The sequence below is a fragment of the Rhinoderma darwinii genome, chromosome 4, assembly GCF_050947455.1.
Source record: "Rhinoderma darwinii isolate aRhiDar2 chromosome 4, aRhiDar2.hap1, whole genome shotgun sequence".
Lineage (NCBI taxonomy): Eukaryota > Metazoa > Chordata > Amphibia > Anura > Rhinodermatidae > Rhinoderma > Rhinoderma darwinii.
Window position 1 is genome coordinate 200667482 of NC_134690.1, and position 25145 is coordinate 200692626.

A 25145-nucleotide genomic window follows, 5' to 3' on the forward strand; every position below is an offset into this window, starting at 1 on the left:
GCTAAATTTAATCCCTCACACCGCTAAATTGTTGAAAGTTATGGTTTTTGGAATACGGGGAGGAAAAAACTAAAATTAAAAACTAATTGTCTACGTCATTAAGGGGTTTTGGTAGCTCAATTGATATTAGCTCATATTGAAATATTGGAAATATTGAAATAAAATGAATTTAAAATCACGTCTATATTTTTTATGTAGGATGGATGCTGGAGCTGCTTTGACGATTTTCATCTGCTCCCTGAGAATTCAGTCTCTGTCTTTATGCACAGTACACGGTCTCTTTATGATTCAATACAAGCAAAACTACCCAAGATCACTCTACAAGATGGATCCCAGGTCTGGATGTATTTAAATTCTTTAATCTTATCACTATTTAAGGAGTTTTCTGGGAGTAGGAAATGGGATAAAAATAACAAAATCTCACCTGTTAAATCCCTTGCCACTCCCTGCCCTTGTCAGGCCAGTATTTGTTTACCTGTCCTTCAGTGATGACGTGTCGTACATTCAAGTGACCGCTGCAGCCAATCATTGGGAAAACCCCTTTAATCTTTCATTAATCAGTCTTTTGTTCTACTGCTAACTTTACATGCCTTCCTTATGACAGGCTTTCCTTTCCCTTTCTTTAGAATCAGTAAAGTTTGCTTTTCTAGCTTTGTTTCAGGTAGATCATAGTAATAGTAAAGTATAGATTATAAAACGCTGTTCCCATGCATGAATTCTCATTATGCGTCATGTATTTTTATATGTGCATAAATATTCTGTCTATGGGAAACAGTCGAAAATAGTGTTTTAAATATAAATCTTAGGCTACATTCACACGAGCACGTCCGATTTGCATGCGCAAAAAACATACCGTATTTCCTGCATTACATGTCCTAGTACCATCAGAGTGCGTTCCGTGTAGCATCAGTGTGCTTCGCGTCTGGTATCCGTTTTTTACGTCCGTGATTATCCTCTGCAAGCATTTCTTTTTTTTTTCCTGCATTTCTTTAGCAAATGATGCGTGAAACACGGACAGCACACGGATGTAGTCCATCTGCTGTCTGTGTTTTTCAGACACCCATAGACTACAATGGGCGGCAAGGTCTGAAAAAACAGACCAAAATAGGACATGAAGTAAGTTTCACGCAATGGACACATGCTGCATGAAAAATCATGCATGTCTGAATAGACCTATTGATTTGCATGAGTCAGTGTGCTGTCCGTTATTTAAACGGACAGCACACTGATGCGGAAAAACGCTCATCTGAATGAGACCTTACTGAAAATGAAACATGTAATCTAATCCTAACATCACTTGGTTTGTGCTGGTCATTGCAATATTAAAATCTACTCGCACCATCTAGTGATCAATTTTTTCCTTTTTGTCCTCAATTACTCTAAAAATTATCAAATATTTTTTGTATTGCTTTATATTTTTATTTCTTGTCAAATTAAAGTTAAGTGTACTTTTTAAAAGATTTATCATGAAGAAATCTTGGAGTCTTTTGGTTTATTGACTATTTATGTATGTGTATCCGCCTGTTGACACAATAGTATTTGTGTGTCTATTTAGGTTGCACTATATTTTTATGAAGTCACAGTAAAACAGTAATGTGTGTGAGTATTTATAGTCTTAGATCAATTAGGATAATGTGAAAAGCATGTTTGCATAGACAGTCTTCTCTCTCCCTTGTGTTGATGTCACAGTGTTGTATGTGTACTTATAGTTGCACCATATGGTGATGTCACAATAGTTGTGTATTAATAGACTTCACTATTTTGTGATGATGTCACAATAGTGTATTTATATATTTACAGTCTATATTTTATTGTGATATTGTTACAGGAATGTCAGTACTTAAAGGCCACGATCTACTGTAATGACAGCACAACAGTGTTTGTATTTGTAGACTACCCCCTATTCTATTGTTATGTTACAATATTCCATATGTATTTTTATGGCTGCACTCTGGTGATGTCATAATAGTGTATGAATGTGTGTATTTCTAGGCTGTACTGTGTTGTGCTGATGTCACAATAGTAGGTGTGTTCATTTACAGGGTACACTCTATTGTGGTGATGTCATAATAATTCCTGGGTGTATTTTTTAGAAGTTGTGCTCTATTGTAATAATAGCATGCGTGTGTATGTATTTATAGACTGTAGCAACTGGCTCAAAGTGCTACTAGAAACCCTTCTTCCCAATCATAAAATTTCATCTTTATTACCTTTCTTTATAAAAAGAAATCGCAAATGATTTTCAATGAACCTGTAAAGGATCTGCCAGGCACAGCTTCTGTGTATATGCCCATAGGTAATCAGTCTGCACCTGCTTCTATGTCTGTGAGACTGACTCCATCTTCCAACACTCAGGATGGCAGGCTTAGGAGTGGGAGAGCCTATCACAGCCTGGCCAGACGGAGCTAGCTCCCGCCCTCTGTCTATTTATACCTGCCTTTCCTCTTCCTCCTTACTTGTGATTCTTCTCGTGTGGTTTCCTGGCCCTGCTGCAGCTACTGAACTATTAGACCCTGCTTCATACTGACCCTGGCTTACTGACTACTCTCCTGCTCTGTGTTTGGTACCTCGTACACTCCTGGTTTGACTCGACTTGTTCACTTTGGGTTGTGTAATGCTCCCGCGGTCTTCCAGAATTTCATAAATGAGATTTTACGAGATTATCTGGGGGTATTTCTTGTAGTGTACCTTGATGACATACTTGTGTTTTCCAAGGACTGGTCCTCCCACATTGAGCATGTCAGAAAGGTGCTCCAGGTCCTTCGGGAAAACAAACTGTTTGCGAAGACCGAAAAATGTGTGTTTGGGGTGCAGGAGATAAAAAATTTTGGTCAAATCCTCACTCCTCATGAATTCCGCATGGACCCCGCCAAGGTCCAGGCTGTGGCGGAATGGATCCAACCTGCCTCCCTGAAGGCGTTACAGTGTTTCTTGGGGTTCGCTAATTATTACAGGAGATTTATTGCTAACTTCTCGGTCATCGCTAAGCCTCTTACGGACCTCACTCGCAAAGGTGCTGATCTCCTCCACTGGCCTCCTGAGACTTTTGAGGTTCTTAAGAAGTGCTTTATCTCGGCCCCGGTGCTGGTTCAGCCCAACCAAATGGAGCCATTTATCGTGGAGGTTGACGCATCCGAGGTGGGAGTGGGGGCTGTCTTGTCCCAGGGTACCAGGTCCCTCACCCATCTCCGTCCCTGTGCCTACTTCTCCAGGAAGTTTTCGCCCACTGAGAGTAACTATGATATTGGCAACCGCGAACTCTTAGCCATTAAATGGGCATTTGAAGAGTGGCGCCACTTCCTGGAGGGGGCTAGGCACCAGGTAACGGTCCTTACCGACCACAAGAATCTGGTTTTCCTAGAATCTGCCCGGAGGCTAAACCCGAGACAAGTTCGATGGGCGCTATTTTTTACCAGATTCAACTTTTTGGTTACCTATGGGGCTGGGTCTAAAAATATTAAGGCTGATGCACTGTCGCGTAGCTTCATGGCCAGCCCTCCTTCGGAGGAAGATCCTGCTTGTATTTTGCCTCCAGGTATAATCATTTCTTCTATTGATTCTGATTTAGTCTCTGAAATTGCGGCTGATCAAGGTTCAGCTCCCGGGAACCTTCCTGAGAACAAGCTGTTTGTTCCCCTGCAATTCCGGCTAAGGGTACTTAGGGAAAATCATGGCTCCACACTATCTGGTCATCCAGGCATCCTGGGTACCATGCACCTCATTGCCAGAAACTATTGGTGGCCTGGGTTGCCTAAAGACGTTAAGGCCTACGTCGCCGCTTGTGAGGTTTGTGCTAGGTCCAAGACTCCCAGGTCCCGACCAGCGGGCTTACTACGTTCTTTGCCCATTCCCCAGAGACCTTGGACCCATATCTCCATGGATTTTATCACCGATTTGCCTCCATCTCAAGGCAAGTCGGTGGTGTGGGTTGTAGTAGACCGCTTCAGTAAGATGTGCCACTTTGTGCCCCTCAAGAAACTACCCAATGCTAAGACGTTAGCTACCTTGTTTGTCAAACACATCCTGCGTCTCCATGGGGTCCCTGTCAATATTGTTTCGGACAGAGGGGTACAATTTGTTTCATTGTTTTGTAGAGCCTTCTGTAAAAAGTTGGAGATTGATCTGTCCTTCTCCTCTGCCTCCCATCCTGAAACTAATGGCCAAACCGAGAGGACTAATCAGTCTCTAGAACAATATTTAAGGTGTTTTATCTCTGACTGTCAATATGATTGGGTCTCCTTCATTCCCCTCGCCGAATTTTCCCTTAATAACCGGGTCAGTAACTCGTCAGGGGTCTCCCCCTTTTTCTGTAATTTTGGGTTTAATCCACGGTTCTCCTCCGTTTCACCTGGTAGTTCCAACAATCCTGAGGTAGAGGTCGTTCATCGGGAACTGTGCATAGTCTGGGTCCAGGTTCAGAAGAACCTAGAGGCATCCCAGAGCATACAAAAAACTCAGGCAGATAGAAGACGTTCTGCTAACCCCTTGTTTATGGTCGGGGATCTGGTGTGGCTATCGTCTAAGAACTTGCGCCTTAAAGTCCCGTCCAAGAAGTTTGCTCCCCGGTTTATAGGGCCGTACAAGGTCATTGAAGTCCTCAATCCTGTCTCCTTCCGACTGGAGTTGCCCCCATCTTTTCGAGTATACGACGTGTTTCATGCCTCCCTCCTTAAACGCTGCTCCCTGTCCTTGGCTCCCTCGAGGAAACCTCCTGTCCCCGTTCTCACCCCTGAGGGGGTAGAATTCGAGGTGGCCAAGATTGTGGACAGCAAGATGGTCCAAGGCTCCCTCCAGTACCTGGTCCATTGGAGAGGATACGGGCCTGAGGAGAGGACTTGGGTACCCGCCCGGGATGTTCACGCTGGGGTATTGGTCAGGAAGTTCCACCTTCGTTTCCCCAATAAACCAGGTCCACCTAGAAAGGGTCCGGTGGCCCCTCATAAAAGGGGGGGTACTGTAAAGGGTCTGCCAGGCACAGCTTCGGTGTATACGCCCATAGGTAATCAGTCTGCACCTGCTTCTATGTCTGTGAGACTGACTCCATCTTCCACCACTCAGGATGGCAGGCTTAGGAGTGGGAGAGCCTATCACAGCCTGGCCAGACGGAGCTAGCTCCCGCCCTCTGTCTATTTATACCTGCCTTTCCTCTTCCTCCTTGCTTGTGATTCTTCTCGTGTGGTTTCCTGGCCCTGCTGCAGCTTCTGAACTATTTGACCCTGCTTCATACTGACCCTAGCTTACTGACTACTCTCCTGCTCTGCGTTTGGTACCTCGTACACTCCTGGTTTGACTCGACTTGTTCACTACTCTCCTGCTCAGCGTTTGGTACCCCGTACACTCCTGGTTTGACTCGGCTCGTTCACCACTCTTGTTGCTCACGGTGTTGCCGTGGGCAACTGCCCCATTTCCCTTAGCTTTGTGTACCCTTGTCTGTTTGTCTGCCGTGCACTTACTGAGCGTAGGGACCGTCGCCCAGTTGTACCCCGTCGCCTAGGGCGGGTCGTTGCAAGTAGGCAGGGACTGAGTGGCGGGTAGATTAGGGCTCACTGGTCTGTTTCCCTACCCCCATCATTACAGAACCAATGTATACTCCTAAAAGAACAGTTTATACATAGGGTAGATAAGGGTTGTTTCATTAGTTGTTCCAATATAATCTCATAAAAAGTATCTATACATTTATTCCTTTACAGTGGTATTAATATGGCTTTTACCACTGTTATCTATCATTCATAATATCACTGTGGAGATGGACTGCTGCAGGTAATCTCCACTAAGTGGTCGGAAATTTATATGTTAGACTGGTTGTTCTCTTTCTGGGTAATATAATGGAATGATTATACATGTACCCTATCTAGAGATTAAGCTGGTAGTTAAAATGCAATCATTAGTCCTCCCCCTCCGACATATTTCACCAACATACAACATACTCAGGGGTTAGTTATGTAGCTCCACTGTTATCTATAATTCATAATATCACTGTGGAGATGGACTGCTGCAGGTAATCTTCTCCACTAAGGCCCCATGCACACAACCGTGCCCGAAATCACGGCCCGGCCACCGACTGCCACCCGCATCTTCGGGCCACGCTCCCATACAAAGTATGGGAGCACGGCCAGCAAAATGCAAAAGAACGGACATGTTCCATAATTTTCAGAACATTTCTACGGCACGGACACACACCCGTAGCGCTACGGAAAGGTGTCCGGGTTCAATGAAAGTGAATGGGTCCATTTTTGCGGACCGCAGTTGCGGTCCGCAAAAACTGTGGTTTTTTACGGTCGTGTGCATGGGGCCTCAGTGGTCGGAAATTTATATGTTAGACTGGTTATTCTCTTTCTGGGTAATATAATGGAATGATTATACATGTACCCTATCTATAGATTAAGCTGGTAGTTAAAATTCAAACATTAGTCCTCCCCCTCCGACATATTTCACCTACATACAACATACTCAGGGGTTAGTTATGTAGCTCCAGGGGATGCCTAATGTCAGCGAAAAATGTTGGGGATCTTTTTGATGTCATAATTGTGTTTGTGTTTATTTATAGGTTACAGTTTATAGGGATGACACAATAGTATGTGTGTATTTACAGACTGTGCTCTATAGTGATAATGTCAAAATATTATGCATACAAATTTATAGACGGCATATTATTTTAATGATTTCACAATAGTGTGTGTATCAATAGTCTATTTGTTATTTTGATGCCAAAATAGTCTGTGTCTGTGTGTGTCTGTGTGTGTGTGAGTGTATTTCTAACTTTTCGTTAAAGTAATTGGGGGGCACAGCACCATGTGTATTGGCCCTTGCCATTAAGAGGCTAACACTAGGTAGGAAAGGGAGTGTTGGCTTCGCCCAGGCTGGAGATGCTCTTACCACAGACACTGACTAATCAATTTTAACCTAGTGTCCGTAAGAGACAGACCAGACATGCTCGTTAAGTTTTCTGCACTTTTTTTTCTTTAGCTTTAGGGTGGTTGTCAGCCTGGGTTGCCAGCCTAGTCAACCTCTTGATGGTGCCAGGTATCTAGGTCGTCCTCTGCGCAGCGCTTCCTTCCCCGCTGGTCACCTAAGCACCTAAGCTTTTCTTCTGCATCTGCAGGCGGCATGCCAGTAAACCCCTATATGTGATAAGTTACTGAAGAGGTGACCCTGTACACACCAAAAGACGTTGGAGTATGTGGGGTACCCTGACTAGGACCTCCCTCCTCCGCATGCAAGGCACTCTTGGAACTAACTTTCCTCCTTCAGTGAGTCTTTTACACTCAGGACGAGTCCCCTTGCTTCACTGCTGGGTCCTCTGCACTTTTCCCTTTCATCTTGCCAACGATCATTTCTCCGTCGGTGGGGCCTCACTAATTTAATCCTCGGTTTACCGGCGGACCAGACCGCATCTTATATCTGCACTTTCCCCACATAATCCAGTAGTTTTTCAGCGCTGGCTTTTCTCTGGGTGGTCTCGTCTCAGTGCCTACTCCCAGTAAAGCGGTCCTCCCTTCACTCTGTGGCATCACTTGGTTAGCGCCACAGGGCCTGTCAGACTTGCTTCAGCCTGCTACCCAGGAATCTTAAGCCTCCTCTCCAACCTGATGTCTAGCCGGGCACTGATAGGCTAGCCCTGCGGTCTATTTTTTTTTTTCAAAAGTCCATTTTTCCACATAGGCAGGATTTCATAGGCGGTATTAACGCACTATTGTGGTTGCTGCAATAAAAAATTCCCCTGCGGCCAGCCTACCTCGTTATGCTTCCAGTGCCTGCAACCCAGGAAAACGCACTTTCACTGGATGTGGCCTTCTTTGACTGGACATTGTTTTTGTACCAGGCCATAGAGGACCTTTTCCGGCTCTGCCAGACCATGACTGAGCCTCCGAATTGCCTTCCATCCCAAATAGCGGCCCAGGTCAATGCTCCCCTAGTATCTCACAGGCGCTTGACCACCTCAAAGAGAACGGATATGTTCTTCCACTTTTAGGAGTATTTGGTCTCCAAATGGGCTGTCTCTATTTCGGTGAACCCACCTATGTCACAACTGCCCAAGAGCACCACCCTACCACTGTCAGATGCATCGTCTCTTAGCGATTCTCTTGAGAGATTGGATTCGCTGGCCAGATATGTCTACCCTGCGCTCTCTTCCTATTCCATCTGGGCTAAACAGCTTTCCTAGGGTATTTCAGAGAGAGCTTTGTAGAAGGACCTGATCGATCTGGTCTCTCAGCTTATCTATGCCTCCAAGTTATTATGTGAGGCCTACCTTGAGATGGCCCGTTTCACTGCCAGGTCGATAGCTAATTTAGTGGTGATCGGCATCTCGGTTTGGCTTAAATCCTGGGCAGCGGACTCTGCTTCAAAGTAGGACATCACTGTAGACTCTTTGGTAAGCGTCTGATGAAATTATCTCTGAAACCACTGGCGGCAAGAATTTCCTCTTGCCCTAGAACCGTTCTTGACACTAACAGCCTTCCCGACATTCTCAGAGGTTTCGTTTCTTTTGTAACCTCTCCTTTCAGAGGTCAGAGAAGAGGACTAACCATCCCTTTTACTCCAGGCATATATCCTTCAAGCCTAAGTTCTCCTGGCATTGTCGCCCTAGGCCCCAGAAGCTCTTCACTTTCAGAACATCTTCCGCCTGAAGGTATCTCCCCACTTGAGCTTTCTCTTCGGTGGGGGGACGACTTAATTCCTATGGCTTGAACCCAAGCGTTGTCCATGTGAGCGAGAGGTGATGTTGAGAGGATATGAGATAGGATCCCTGACCCTTCCCCTAAGTCGTTTTTTTCCTTTAACCCCTCCTTGCTCCCCAGGAGGGCTTCATCTTTTTTCCAGGCTGTTCGATTTCTCTTCTCCTTCAGGAAGTGATTGTCCCCGTTGCACAGGCAGAACATTTTCAAGGATTTACACAAACCTCTTCACAGTCCCCAAGAAGGACGGGATAGTTAGGTCTATCTTTAACCTATCGAAGGGGCCTACCAGCGTTTCCTTCACTTCTCAATCAATTCTTAACATTTCTAATTTGTCGCACTCCAGTTCGGTTCGCCACTTCACCCAGGGTCTTCACTAAAGTCCTGGCAACTCTCATGCCAGGGGTATCGCGGTTATCTTTTACCTGAATGACCTCTTAGAGAAGGCTCTTTCCAGAGGGTACAATCTTTCCAGCCTCAGAATTACCCTGGACACGTTGAAGAGATTCGGATGGATCATCAACAGAAAGAAGTCGTCTCAGGTGCCAGCCCAGTGCAGTCCTTTGCTAGGGTCTACTATTCCACACCATATTTAACTGAGTAGCTGTTGAAGTCAAGGTTTTGAGATCATGTGATTTTTCTGAACCTGTCATCCAGACTATGTTAAGTGCCTGGAAGCCTCAGTCAGTTAAGATATACGCCGGAAGGCCTGGTGTGAGCAACGCACTTTACATTATTTGGTGTTTTCCACCGCTAGGATTATGTCTTTTCTGCAGTCCGGTCTAGATCAGGAACTTGGTCTGGCTTCTCTAAAAGGTCAGGTCTCTGCTCACTGTAGCTTTATTCAGCCAACATCACTTTTCCGTTCCCAAGGGAATACAATTTTGCAGGATGTAGCACATGCTGTACCTCCTCTTTGGCATCCCTTTGAGCCCTGGGATTTTAACCTGGTTCTGGGGCTCTTCAGGCCTCCCCTTTGGAGCCCTTAACCGGGCATTTTGACAGATTTCTTTCCTGAAAAGTTGCCTTCCTTGTGGCCATTATATTTTTCCATCAGACGGGTTTCGGAAATGGCTGCATTGCCCGGTAAGTCTCCCAACTTCGTGATCTACAGCGATCAGGTAGTGTTCCACCCTGTCCCATCATTCCTCGCAAAGGTGGTCTCTGCCCTTCAAGTCAATGTCCTCTGTTTCTTCTGTTCTTCCATATCCCGACCGAGGAAGCGTGATCTTCACTGTCTCGATGTGATGAGAGAGGTATGCATCTACCTTGCTACAACTTAATCATTCAGAGGATTTGACTCTTTTTTTTTTGTGTTTCCTGAGGGGTCTTGCAAAGACTTGGTAGCTTCCAAGACCACCATTGCTGGCTTGATTAGGGCTGTGGTTCTGGAATCCTATCGATCCACAGGCAATGTTCCTACTTTTCAGGTTGCTGCCCATTCCACCAGGGCTGTTCATGCTAGGTGGTATGGCACCAAACTTCAGTCTCTCAGGTTTGCAAGGCTGCTACCTGCGCTTTGGTGCATACTTTCACGAAGTTCTACCAAATTCATACCCTGGCTTCCTTAGATGTGAGCCTGGATTGCAAGGTGCTACAAGCTGCTCTGTGTTAGGTGGGTCGCACAGCAGATTCCTTCTTTTGCCCACCGTCTGGGACTGCTTTTGGACGTCCTATGTTTTTAGTATTTCTCAATGACATTAACGAGAAAATTTGATTTTTGTACTCACTGTGAAATAATTTTTTTTGTTCAATTCATTGGTGGACACAGGTCTTGCTCTCTTTTCTTTTCCTGTGCCTGGGACTTTTGTCCTGGTTGTTTCGTTGTTGTTCTACTGGGACCATAGATATGCTGTAATCTCTTCTCCTACTGATTCTGTACAAAATGATTAGCCCAGTTTCTGTGGAAAGGGTATGGTCTGCCTGGGCAGAGCCAACACTCTATTCCTACATAGTGTCAGCCTCCTAGTGGCAAGGGCTTATACCCATGGTACTGTGTCACCCAATGAATTCAGCGAGAAAATTATTTTACGATTACAAAAATACTATCATTACGATGATATCATAATGGCTTTTACAGTCTATGCTCTATTGTGATTATATAAATATAGTATATGTGAATAGGCTGCATTTTATTATGATGATATTAGTGTGTGTGTGTGTGTGTGTGTGTGTGTGTGGTGTTAGCTTGTGGCTGGGAAAGTACTGGATACGATGAGAAATCCAGGAAAGTTGGGTATCTCAGTAAAACGTAACAAAAGCCTCAGTAAACTAAGTCTGTGTTCCAGACCTGGATTTCTATGGAATGACAGATAGTATTGGTAGAGTGACTTGTTAGTCTCTCCCTGCTCCGGTACATGGTATATCCCTAGCCAATATCAGTACAGGTGTGCTCACTGTACTATTTAGGACTGTAGTGAATGCAGTCCAGTGTCAGAGCCCGGAAATCCACACAACGATAGTGTGGAAAGCCTAATACAAGGAACACTGTACTCATGGTTTGCTAAAGGTGAGGAAACCTGCTATTAAAGGTACTTGGGCCGTGTAAACGAGCGCCGATCAACTAGACAGCTTGTTGATCGGCGCTCGTTTGCTCCTGTAACAAGGTGCTAGTTTGGGGACGAGCACTCATTACTCCGATCGCTCGTCCCCATACATTATTATCATGTTTGCAGCACATTTTCCTGTTTACACAGGGAGATGTGCTGCCTACAACTATAATATTTTTAGTATTTAAAACGATACCATCAGCTGATGTACAGGGCAATGATCAGGAACAAGCGTACACAGAACGGGTGTTTGCCCGATAATTGGTCAGTGTAAAAAGGCCTTTAGTTAGTGCCCAGATAGACAAACTGTGCGTTTTGTTTGTATGTTGTAAGTCTTGCATGCTGGATATTTGTTTTTTGACTGCAATAAAGCCAAGCGTGGACTTAAACGGTACCAACATTTTCATTGCCAAACACGAATCCCCATGCGTACAGATCCCGACAGTGTTTTTAAAGGTTGATATCTGTGACTTCAATAATATAATGAACTCAATGTAGTGTGCATATTTATCGTCTGCGCTTAGTTATGATTAAACCACAATAGTATGTTTGTGTTTGCTATTCCGTACTACTATATTTAAAGTTAAGGTCTTCCTTAAAATAGCATTTCCTGATAATACAAAAAAAATTTTACATATACTGTTAACATTGTCATAAAGTAAATTAACTTTGTAAATAAATTGTACTTATAACATTCCAGGTTATAGCTTGTATTATACTCAGTTGCAGTCACAATTCGACAGGCTTTAGTTAAAACTGCAAGTATTCATTGCTGGCTGAATGTCTGCACACAGCTTGTTCAAATGACGTTACAGTTTACACCAGGGACTGCCCAGTAATTTGATGTAGGATAAATTAAGTGTTCCAATCCATTATAGGAGCTTAGCTAAAATGGTGGGGTGGTGTTAGATGACAAGCTTGTTGACAGAAAAACACCAGAATTGGGAATATAGATCTGGACTATAATACATGTGGTCACTTAGGATCAGTACAGGATAAGTAATACAAGTTATTAAATATATGTTTCTTGTGTGTTTTTACAGATCGAAGTACAACCCAGTTGCAGTCTATTTCTCAATGTCTCAAAATCAGGATTCCAGAGTCTACCGAATGATATACTGGCCATGTTTAGAGCAGTCTCTTTGGTTGTCCCAGATCTCACAGTAATTCTCAAGGCCAAACTTACCAGCCTTAGCTTCAAAGGCCCAAAAGCCCTTGCAACAAGACTACAGCTCACCTCAGAACTGCTTAAGGAACAACTGTTAGTCTATTAAATTTTACACATACTCTGTTCAATCTTTAAGGCATGGACATTGAAGCAGAATTTTTTTGCATAAGTGCATCAATTAAAGAGGCTCTGTCACCAGATTCTCAAATCCCTATCTCCTATTGCATGTGATCGGCGCTGCAATGTAGAGAACAGTAATGTTTTTTTTGTTTTTTTTAAACGTTCATTTTTGGCCAAGTTATGAGCTATTTTATATATATGCAAATGAGCTTTGAAATGGACAACTGGGCGTGTTTTTTTTCGTATGTCCAACTGGGCATGTATTGTGTTTTTAACTGGGCGTGTTTACTTGTTTTACTAACTGGGCGTTGTGAATAGAAGTGTATGATGCTGAGGAATCAGTGACCAATCAGCATCATGCACTCCTCTCCATTCATTTACACAGCACATAGTGTTCTTACTAGAACGATGTGCAGCCACATACACAAGTGTATGGACGTCATGTGTATTCAGAATCCTGACACTTCTGAATCTTTTCTGTGAGATTTCCAGCAAGGGAAACGAAATCTTGTTTACCTCGTAATCTCGCGAGATTACGAGTTGCTGGAAGTTACATTGCAGCGCCGATCACATGCAATAGGAGATAGGGATTTGAGAATCTGGTGACAGAGCCTCTTTAAGCAATTGTAGAGACCATGGCAAGTTGGCCTGGTCTTATTCTGTAACTTTGGTGGTTATATTTCCTGTTGATCAAGGAAAACCCATCCTTTTAAAACTGTCCACTGTAAAACATAATAACTTGATTCTGCAGTAACTTAATCATGCAGCTGTATATTGTCTCTGTAGCCTTGTCTAGTAACTAGTGGCTAGACAATCACAATGTAGTAAATTAGTAGTGGCACAAGTAAAGTTGAAGGTGAGACAAAATACTTTTAAAGGGATTCTGTCACCAGCTTATCAATTCCCTATCTCCTAACTAATCTAATAGGCGCTTTACTGCTGATAACTAGTGGGATTTGTTTTAAAAAAAACGTTTATTATTTTAAAAGTTATGAGCTTTTTTCTAAATATGTAAATGAGCCTTTATTAGACAACTGGGAGGTAACCGCAGCGATTCTCCTGAGGTGGAGCCACCTCACAGCCTCTGACGCTGTCCTATCAGCATGAAGCTGCTTCACACAGTATGAGACAGTCTAGAGCAGGGGTCTCAAACTCGGCCGGGTAAGTGGGCCGCATATAGAAAAAATGGGAAGTTGACGGGCCGCATTACTTTCACATTTGATACAATACAAAATTATTGTTAATCAATTAGTTATTTGAACTACTATAACACTACATTACTAGAATAATAATACTACATTACTATAATAATACCACTAGGGTTAAAATTTGAGATATTTCTCCACGTGCTTATTTCAACAATCCAGCTTTCCAGTTAAAGTGTCGCTAAATGCAGTCCGGCGGCTCAGTTAGCACAAATGTCAAGATTGGGCAGCCCCTTTTTAGATAGTGCCGCAGTGCCCTCTGTGGATGCTGCCGCGGTGCCCTCTGTGGATGCTGCCGCAGTGCCCTCTGTGGATGCTGCCGCAGTGCCCTCTGTGGATAATGCAACACACCCCTAGATAAGGCCACAGTGCCCTCTATAGATAAGGCCACAGTGCCCGCTGTAGATAAGGCCACAGTGCCCGCTGTAGATAAGGCCACAGTGCCTGCTGTAGATAAGGCCACAGTGCCCTCTGTAGATAATGCAACACACCCCTAGATAATGCCAGTGTCCTCTTCAGATACTGTCACACACCCACTTGTAGATAACGCCACAGTGCCCTCTGTAGAGGCTGCCACAGTGCCCTCTGTAGAGGCTGCCACAGTGCCCTCTGTAGAGGCTGGCTGCCACAGTGCCCTCTGTAGAGGCTGCCACAGTGCCCTCTGTAGAGGCTGCCACAGTGCCCTCTGTAGAGGCTGCCAAAGTGCCCTCTGTAGAGGCTGCCAAAGTGCCCTCTGTAGAGGCTGCCAAAGTGCCCTCTGTAGAGGATGCCCCAGTGCCCTCTGTAGAGGCTGCCCCAGTCCCCTCTGTAGAGGCTGCCCCAGTCCCCTCTGTAGAGGCTGCCCCAGTGCCCTCTTTAGAGGCTGCCCCAGTGCCCTCTGTAGAGGCTACCCCAGTGATGTCAGGGGCTTGCCCGGAGCTGGAGTCCCAGGCAGAGCGCTAGTAGGCTCTTCCTGGGACTCCAGCTGTGCTCCTGACATCACTGGGACTCCTGCTCTGGGGAAGCCCCTGACATCATTGTCGATGTATGGACAGCGATGTCAGAGGCTTCCCCAGAGTCCCGGAGCAGAGCTGATAATAGCGCTCTGCCCGGGACTCCGCTCTGGGGAAGACCCTGACACACTGTCCATATATGGGCAGCGATGTCAGGGAATTCCACAGAGGCCCCGAGCAGAGCCGACACCAGCGCTCTGCTCGGGACTCCGGCTCTGGGGAAGCCCCAGACATCGCTTTTCATATGTGGACAGCGATGTCAGGGAATTCCACAGAGTCCCGGAGCAGAGCCGACACCAGCGCTCTGCTCGGGACTCCGGCTCTTGGGAAGCCCCAGACATCGCTGTTCATATGTGGACAGCGATGTCAGGGAATTCCACAGAGTCCAGGAGCAGAGCCGACACCAGCACTCTGCTCGGGACTCCGGCTCTTGGGAAGCCCCAGACTTCGCTGTTCATATGTGGACAGCGATGTCAGGGAATTCCACAGAGTCCAGGAGCAGAGCCGACACCAGCGCTCTGCTCCGCTCTGGGCAAGACCCTGACACACTGTCCATATATGGGCAGCGATGTCAGGGAATTCCACAGAGTCCCGGAGCAGAGCCGACACCAGCGCTCTGCTCGGGACTCCGGCTCTGGGGAAGCCCCAGACATCGCTGTTCATATGTGGACAGCGATGTCAGGGAATTCCAGAGTCTCGGAGCAGAGCCGATACTAGTGGCTCTGTGTCCCGCGGGCCGCATATGACAGCCCCAGGGACCGCATGCGGCCCGCGGGCCGCGTGCTTGAGACCCCTGGTCTAGAGGGAAGGGGGATCAATTCAAACAGCCATATCCCGGGCTGTGGACCACTTCTGGTGGCATATGAAAGAGGAGATTCTAGTCTTTCATGTGACACCAGGATCGCAATTCTAGCTATTACACAACCGGAGATATCACCAGTTGAATACACAGTCGGGGATGGAAGGTGTATACTATATGATCACGCTGTGTTGCTGGGCAGGGAAGGGGGAGAAGCTGCATGCTGATTGGACAGCGTCATACAGAAAACATTACACCACCCAGAGTGAAAAGAAAGAGTCACCTCCTATTTAGCCATTAGAGCCACATTAGCATATTTAGAAAAATGCTCATAACTTTGCAAATAATAAAACGTTTTTTTTTTTTTTTTAAACAAATCAGACTGTAGTTATCAGCATCAAAGCACCTATTAGATTAGTTAGGAGATAGGGAATTAATAAACTGGTGACAGAGTCCCTTTAAGCTCTGTTGTGTATATAAGGCTACTTAAAGGGAAAGTATTGTAAGAAAATTACTTATTGTTTAAAATAAGTTTTTAAGTTTTGTAGGAGGGTATGTTTCTTTAATTTTCCAGATCACTATCTATTTTTAAGAAAATCCTGAAATTTTGCAGTATTAAGATGGACACTGAGCCTCATAATAGGCTGACTCTTCCTGTTTTTTTAGAGATCACTTCTCAGTAGTCATCCTACTATCATCACAGGAAGGATTACAATGAAAATTACACCTCTATTATAAAGCTGAAGGCAGATAACACAGGATCTACCATTGACAATTGGGGATGGTTACAGCTCCCCCTCCCTGCACAGTGACCTCTGCACAGATCATGCACACAAAACTCTCCCGTAGAAGTGAATGAGTCATCTTTAGACTTTATTTTTCATATGTCTTTGTGGCTGCTGTAAAGCAAATCTCTGGAATGCTGTCCACAGACCAGCAGCTCAGGCAAGATCGCCCCCCTCATAAGGATGTACAGAGAATACAATAAAATCTACAATCAATTAAATGGATTAGAAATAAATAATATGTTTCAGTACCTGGTTTTAATTAATATAAAGAAATATAGGTTGCTTTCCCTTTAAGAAGGAGACCACTATATGATAGTATTGTTAAAGAGGCTCTGTCACCAATTTGTAAGTGCCCTATATCTTACATAATCTGATCGGCGCTGTCTTGTAGATAACAGTGTTTTTTATTTTGAAAACGATAATTATGAACAGTTATGAACAATTTTAGATTTATGCAAATTAGTTTCTTAATAGGCAACTGGGCGTTTTCTAACTTTTTACCAACTCGGCGTTGTAAAGAGAAGTGTATGACGCTGACCAATCAGTGACCAATCAGCGTCATACACTTCTCTTCATTCATGATGTACTCCCAGCTGTTCTGTCATATACTCCCACAGTAACTTTACAGAAGTGTCTTGAGAGTGAATAGACATCGCCTCCAGCTAGGATGCGATGTCTAGTCACTCTCCCGACACTTCGGTAAAGTTTCTGTCTGACTTAACTCACAGCACAGCGTGATCTCGCTGTGAATGACAGCACAGCTTACATAGTTACATAGTTACATAGTTACATAGTTAGTACGGCTGAAAAAAGACACATGTCCATCAAGTTCAACCAAGGGAAGGGAAAAGGGAAGGAAAAATTTCTACACATAGGAGCTAATATTTTTTTGTTCTAGGAAATTATCTAACCCTTTTTTAAAGCCATCTACTGTCCCTGCTGTGACCAGCTCCTGCGGTAGGCTATTCCATAAATTCACCGTTCTTACTGTAAAGAAGCCTTGTCGCCTCTGCAGCTTGAACCTTTTTTTCTCCAGACGGAGGGAGTGCCCCCTTGTTTTTTGAGCGGGTTTTACAAGGAACAGGATATCACCATATTTTTTGTATGTGCCATTAATATATTTATATAAGTTAATCATGTCCCCCCTTAGTCGTCTTTTTTCAAGGCTAAATAGGTTTAATTCTTTCAATCTTTCCTCATAACTTAAATTCTCTATGCCCCTTATTAGCTTCGTTGCTCTTCTTTGTATTTTTTCCAACTCCAGGGCATCCTTTCTATGAACTGGAGCCCAGAACTGAACTGCATATTCTAGATGAGGCCTCACTAATGCTTTGTAAAGTGGTTCTCGCAAGATCACGCTGTGTGTGCAGTGAAAGAAGCTGGGCTGGAACGATGAGAAGTGTATGACGCTGATTGGTCACTTCTCTTTACAACGCCCAGTTTGTAAAAAGTTAAAAAACGCCCAGTTGTCTATTAAGAAACTAATTAGCATAAATCAAAAATTGTTCATAACTTGATCGTTTTTCAAAATAAAAACCACTGTTGTTATCTACATTACAGCACCGATCAGATTATGTAGGAGATAGGGCACTTTTTTTTTTAGTTAAACTGTTAGTCAATAAATGATTACACATTGTTCTCATTTTTTAAATTTTTTTCACAAGTCAGGATATATTATAAATTAGATTCTAATTTATAACATTTCCATGTGCTGGTCACTAGAGGGAGCAATTCCCAAAATTGCAGCATTGCAATGTGGTAAAGCAACCTCTGCAAATTTGGTGTAGACACACACGCTCTAGTGTGCTCACATAATGCCCCCTCCTTTATCCTGGCTAGTGCCAGGAGAAAGGAGGGGGTTGAATGTTCAAACCTCCTACACTGTGTGCCGCCATTTTTTGAGCGAATGCACAGTGTAGGAGGATTAGATACAGTGTAATCACACAGTATAACACGCACAAACACAAACATAACTTCCCTGCTCCTGCCGCCGCCGCTGCCTCCGCTCCGCCCGCTCCCGGCTTCCGGTCCACATGAAAATGGCGCCGGATGTCGCTCGGCCGAAGACCTTCCTTTTGGACTGTGTGGGAGCGGCGCATGCGCCGTTCCCACACAGGCGGCGTACGCTATAGTGAATTGAACGGCTCCCGTTCGCATTCACTATGGGGATGTATGTGCCGTATTCCATCTCTGTATGTGTCGTTAATCGACACATACAGAGATGAAAAAGAAAATGGCAGCCCCCATAGAGAAGTAAAAGAAAGAAAAAATAAAAAAGTAAAACACAAAAACACAAATATATAAAATGTATTTTAATAACATACTAAAAGCAAAAACATATAAAAAAAATTTTTTCGCGACACCTGTCCTTTAAGGCCCTTGTTCACACAGTGTGCATTTGGCACATTTTTCGGCGCATTTTAAAAACACATGATTTAAGCTTCCCATTGACATCAATGGGGAAACGGCATATGTGTGTACGATGCTATTTTACACGTGCGTGTTTAAAAAACGCGTCTCGTAAAAGAAGAAGCGTCAGGTTAACTCTTTGGCGTGTAAAATGCGCTGAAAATGTGCCTAGTTCCCATAGTCAATGGGAGTCCTAATTAAATCCCAAAAAAATGTGCCGAAAGCGTGCGCAAGACGCATTAAAAAACTGCAACAGAACTGCGTCACAAAACGCCTGTAGTTTAAAGAGTGCTTTAAAAAAAAAGGCTAGCGTTTTTGACACGTTTACACGTTGTTTTTTTTTTAGCGCCATGTGAACAAGGCCTAATACTGCAACCATTGAGCAAATTTCTTTATTTCATTCTGTTAATGATATACATTTGATAATTTCTGTTGCATATACTAAGCATTGGGTCTAGTTATGCTGTGTGATAATAGCAAATACATTTTTAAGCTATTCTAATTTTGAAATTTTTCTTTTTTTTATAGACCAGAGGAATATCACTGTCATTTTAGTTTACGGTCTATGCTAGAAGTCATTTACCGAGCAGATCAACGCCGAGAGATGGAAAAAATTACTAATGGTTATATGGAGCTTGAGGGAGGAAGAATATCCCGATCTAGCAGTGTTATGTCACATCAACAGTTTACAGCATTTGCAACAAGTATGATGTTTTGCTGATTGTTTCTTATAATTTATAACAAGTACAGCAGATATAATGAATAAAATAAAGCCAAATACACTTATTAATGTATACCATACAAACTTGTTAACTAAAAACAAAACAACACTGCAATATTTTTGTTAATGATATGTCTAAAGATATCAAATAGAAACAATAAGTAGAGTTAAACAAATTGAACTTCTTACTACGTATTCTTAAGACTATTGGTTTACTGTAGTCTTTTTCAAGGGTTTGTAAAATAGTTATCTATAAAAGAGTGCATTATGCTCATTGAAACAAGTAATTTGTAAGCAACATAGTACAATAAGCACACAAGAAATGATAATCCGCATCTAGTACTCGATGGTTATATGTTCAGTACTTAATCTGGAAGTCTACTGGTAACACAGTGCTTGATTATTGGTGGTAAACGTCCATGATGCCTGGTGGTCAGGGGGTAAAAACAATGCCTGTTACCTGGCAGCTCAGTAAAAAAAACAGTGCCTGATATTGGCTGGCCCAGAAACAGATTTTGATCCCTGGTGGAATATAAGTGTGAACCATTGTGAGCCATCGGGAAACTAATCCATATGATGCATTTATTATGCGCACACATTTCAAAATATTATACAACAAATACAAACAGTCAGATAATAAACGGTAATAATTGCCAATTATAATGTAGTTCATAATGAATACCTTTGTTTACTTTTAATTATGCGTATGTATGTTTTCTAGCCAAAAATTTTACTCAAACTATCTTCTACAAAGTATTACAACTACGTGTGTTTATAGAAGTTTCAAGGTGTTGATGGGTTTGTTCTCCACTTTTTTTTTTTGTTGTTATTTGGCTTTGTACTTCAAGACATTGATTAGAAATGAAACAATGATTATAAGCTTTTATACATTGCTCCATCATGTCAGGGGGAGAAAACAGAAATAGGAATATGAAAATTCCAATGGCTGCTGTTCTGGTACCACTAGCATATTGGTGTTATGGAGGGTATCTGCATTCTTTCGTGGGAGGAAGCCGAGGGGCTGTCCTGATGGTTGATAGTACACTGCAATGGTTCATTGCTCTTTCCATTGACAGAATACAGATGCTAACTATAGTTCCTGTATTCCTCTGATGGTGCTGGGAGATCAGACATGGGGAATTTCCCAATAACTAATTTCCTGTATTATTATACAGGGTGGGCCATTTATATGGATACACCTAAATAAAATGGGAATGGTTGGTGATATTAACTTCCTGTTTGTGGCACATTAGTATATGGGAGGGGGGAAACTTTTCAAGCTGGGTGTTGACCTTGGTGGCCAATTTGAAGTCGGCCATTTTGTATCCAACTTTAGTTTTTTCAATGGGAAGAGGGTCATGTGACACATCAAACTTATCGAGAATTTCACAAGAAAAACAATGGTGTGCTTGGTTTTAACTTTACTTTATTCTTTCATGAGTTATTTACAAGTTTCTGACCACTTATAAAATGTGTTCAAAGTGCTGCCCATTGTGTTGGATTGTCAATGCAACCCTCTTCTCCCACTCTTCACACACTGATAGCAACACCGCAGAAGAAATGCTAGCACAGGCTTCCAGCATCCGTAGTTTCAGTTGCTGCACATCTCGTATCTTCACAGCATAGACAATTGCCTTCAGATGACCCCAAAGATAAAAGTCTAAGGATCAGGAGGCATTTCTTCTGTGGTGTTGCTATCAGTGTGTCATAAATTTGTAAATAACTCATGAAAGAATAAAGTAACGTTAAAACCAAGCACACCATTGTTTTTCTTGTGAAATTCTCGATAAGTTTGATGTGTCACATGACCCTCTTCCCATTGAAAAAACTAAAGTTGGATACAAAATGGCCGACTTCAAAATGGCCGCCATGGTCAACACCCAGCTTAAAAAGTTTCCCCCCTCCCATATACTAATGTGCCACAAACAGGAAGTTAATATCACCAACCATTCCCATTTTATTTAGGTGTATCCATATAAATGGCCCACCCTGTAGAAGTAGTATAGCACTGTAGTAAAATAATAAGAGAAGTATTTTAGGGAATTGTCCAAAGAGGGATGGAGCTTTACTTTAATGCCTCCTGCTGGGTGCAATACAACTAAATGTAATATTTCCTTGCATCTTAGCACAATTCTCGTTTTCACTAACTTTATTATAATCTATTACATTGACATTGTTGTGTATAGAGTAACAATATTACATTATACAGCTTTGAAAATCGAGAAATATTCATATTTGTCCACATAGTCTCTTCCTCTTGGAATCTCACAGATGAACCGACAAACAACGTTTCTGAATTAGATCAGATTGTCAAGTTGCCAGATTGTACTATTCAAATATGCTCAATACGATTGTGACATAAGATAAATCACAAACTTAAAACAAATTTAGCTTTTATATAAAGGCCCATTTACACAGGCGACGGTCTGCCAAACAAGCGTTCTTATTGAACGCTCATCCCCCATTATTGGCCTGTGTAATTAAGGCAGTAAAGTTGAAAAATTGGCATATGCCCGCTCGTCGGCTGACCACATAGTTTGTGCTGTCTATGAAATCATCGTTGTAGGCAGCACCTCTCTCCGTTTAAACAATCATTCTTCCCCATACAGAATCAGCCCTGTAGAAGAGCCTGTAAAGGGGTGCCGCTCAACTTGTTAAATCGGCAATTGGCAGTTGTTATGGACAGAAATCTACCTGTGTAAGCCAGCCATAAGAGTTTATCGCTGTTTTATGTCTGGATCATATATGTCTTTATGTTCTGGATCTCTGAGCAAATCTATAGCTAAATGGTTGTTACATGGGGTACAGTGTTGCCACATAGCAACATCACATCTTGTCATAGCCAAAGCATTGTATCTCATCTGTCTGCAAACAGATGAAATTCAATCCATGCAAATATACCTCAGTTGGATTGACTGGTAGAATGTCATTAACCCTCCCACTGATCATTCCGAGCTATGCGCGGGCAAGAACAAAAGGACTTTACTTTTTTGTGAGCACAGCTTGGACAGTGCTGTGAGTGCAGGCAGAGTTAAGTAGCAGCAGCGTTTTTCCCTTCACACATTCTAACCTAAACATAATAAAAGAAAGCCTGGGCAAAGTGTTACTGAGAAATACTTTGCTCAACCCTTCACCTTCTCTGTAGATGCTATTGGAGGGGGAGCTGCATGCTGCATGTTGCAACTTCACCTGCCCATTTCTGCTCCTCATCTATGTCCCAATGCCTCTCCTTCATTTCCCACACTCATCTGTCCCACATTGGTTACCTTTTTATTTTCTTTAGTGCCACTACTGCCATGCTGCTCCTGTACTACTTCAATATTTGCTACTTCCCCCACTCCAAAGAAGTAGAGTCAATGTGGTTGTCCCAATATTAACATTTATCACCTATCCACAGGATAGGTGATAAATGAGTGATCCCTGATAGCCCCACCGCTGAGATGCCCGCTGATCACTAAAACGGGGGTCCTGAACCCCTCATTTTTTCTTTCTGCACTTTAGCAGTAAGGAGGAGCTTGAAAGGAGCGGCGGACAAGCATGCACCTTGCCGCTTCATTAAAAGTCTATGACTGAAGGAGACAGCCGAGTAATCTTTTTGGGACGTTTTTTCCAATTTTAATATAACTGTTAGGGAGTTAAATTCTAAAGACATATCGTATATTGTGATTACCCTTCCTGCTGAGGGTCATACAAAGGCAAGTGGATCTAGGTCCTCAGCGTGTTCATTTATGGGTCCTATTCACATCACGTTATAGCCTTCGCGATAGCTGAAACCTATCCCACTGTACAAGTATACAGTGGGATACATCGCCTGAACCTGGAACTTTGGCCCTGGGGAAGCTCCTGACATCTCTGTCCATATATGTACAGTGACATCAGGGGCTTCTCCAGGGGCAGAATCCCCGGCCAGAGCATCGGCAACGATTTGGCCGGGGATTCCGCTCCTGGAGCAAGCCCATGATAGCATTGCCTATATATGGAAAGTGATGTCAAGAGCTTCCCCAGAGCCAAAGTCCATGGACAGAGCGCTTCCGATGCTCTGCTCGGGGGCTCTGGCATTGGGAAGCTCCTGAGATCGCTGTCCATATATAACCAGTGATATTGAGAGCTCCTAGTTCTATAAGTTTAACGTATGGCATCTGTCACCCATAGGTGTCTATGTTAAAAAAAAGTATACTGCAGGGTATATGTTTCTTACTGCGGGATCCCACAGGATGTAATACCGCAGTCTACTACGCTATTCCATTCTTGATAAGAAAGGAATATGGATTTAAACCAGCCTTTGAGACCAAAAGGACACTCTTTTGGTCCCCGTCAGGCTAATGGAGCCCTATGAACATGTTTATCGTGTATGTAGGGAGCTTTCCCGAAATTCTAAACATAGGCCTAGAATGTGATGTGAACAGGGCCCATGCTTATTTTGAGCACGAATAGGCAGTTGTATATTAATCACAATGGCGTAGCTATAGGGGTCGCAGCGGTCGCAATTGCGACCGGGCCCAGAAGCCAGGGGGGCCCGCAGCCCCCCGCACCACATCAATGAAAAGTTACTATAGTAACTGGGGCCTATGTAATAAACTACACGGGCCCCTGTTACTATAGTAACTGACAGTACTTACCCTCCTCTTCCTGGAGCGCATCAGAAGTTCTGACGTCACAGCGCTATTCGCATAACGGCACGATACTATACGCTGCGCACAGCATCCAGACACTTCATGGAGTGAGGACCTGTGGCCGAAGAGGAGGTAAGTTTAATTTTAGTGTCTTGCTGATGGGTTGGGGTCAGACACCCGGGACTCCCGCGAATCAGCTGTTTTGAAGGGGTTGCAGCCGCTCGTACGAATGATACTTCCCCTTCATTCCGGTCACTTTCTTACACTGAATCGCCGACACGGACGTGTCAGCGATTAACAGTGTGAGCAAGTGAGGGAAATGGAGGGGAAGCAGCTCTCGTACGAGCGGCTGCAACCCCTTCAAAACAGTAGATTGGCAGGGGTCCTGGGTGTCTGACCCCAACCCATCAGCTATTGATAGCCTATACTGAAGATAGGCCATCAATATTTAGGGACTGGACAACCTTTAAAGCCTACCGTGTGTTAGGCTTAGATACAGGGCCCCAGCTTATACTGCATAAGAATACTGTCTGCTGGACCCTGTATCTAAGCCTACATTAGGCTTAGATAGAGGGTCCAACAAACAGTATCACACATGCACATGGGCCCTGTTCACATCACCGATGCCCTTCCGTTGAGGGGTTCCGTCTGGTTAACCCCATCAATGGTGATGGAAACTTTGCTAATGGTTTCCGTTTGTCACCGTTGTGAATGGGTTCCGTTGTTTTGGCAGAATCAATAGCGCAGTCGACAACGCAAAACAACGGGGACAAACGGAAATCTTTAGCAACGTTTCTGTCACCATTGAGATCAATGGTGAGGGAAACTGAAGCTGATGTTTCAGTTTGCCTTTCTGTTGAGGGGTTAACCCGACGGAACCCATCAACGGAAGGGCAGCGGTGATGTGTACAGGCCCTTACTAATGTTTTTTTTGTGTTTTTTTACAGGTTCGGTCGTTGGACTACGTCGGATTCGAGGACTACTTCGATGATGGCTTTTTTATTCTCAATAAAATGGCTAAAGAGGCTCTGTCACCAGATTTTGCAACCCCTATCTCCTATTGCAGCAGATCGGCGCTGCAATGTAGATAAGAGTAACGTTTG

The 25145-nt window shown here is 43.6% G+C and overlaps 1 protein-coding gene across 1 annotated transcript in view; it reads left to right on the plus strand.

The window, feature by feature from the left end:
* Positions 1–25145, plus strand: part of LOC142759653 (dynein axonemal heavy chain 5-like) — a 466211-nt gene that overhangs the window by 224185 nt on the left and 216881 nt on the right. The window contains 3 exon segments of the mRNA XM_075862058.1: positions 199–336; positions 12271–12488; positions 19237–19412. Of these exon segments, the coding sequence (XP_075718173.1) occupies positions 199–336; positions 12271–12488; positions 19237–19412 (532 nt within the window).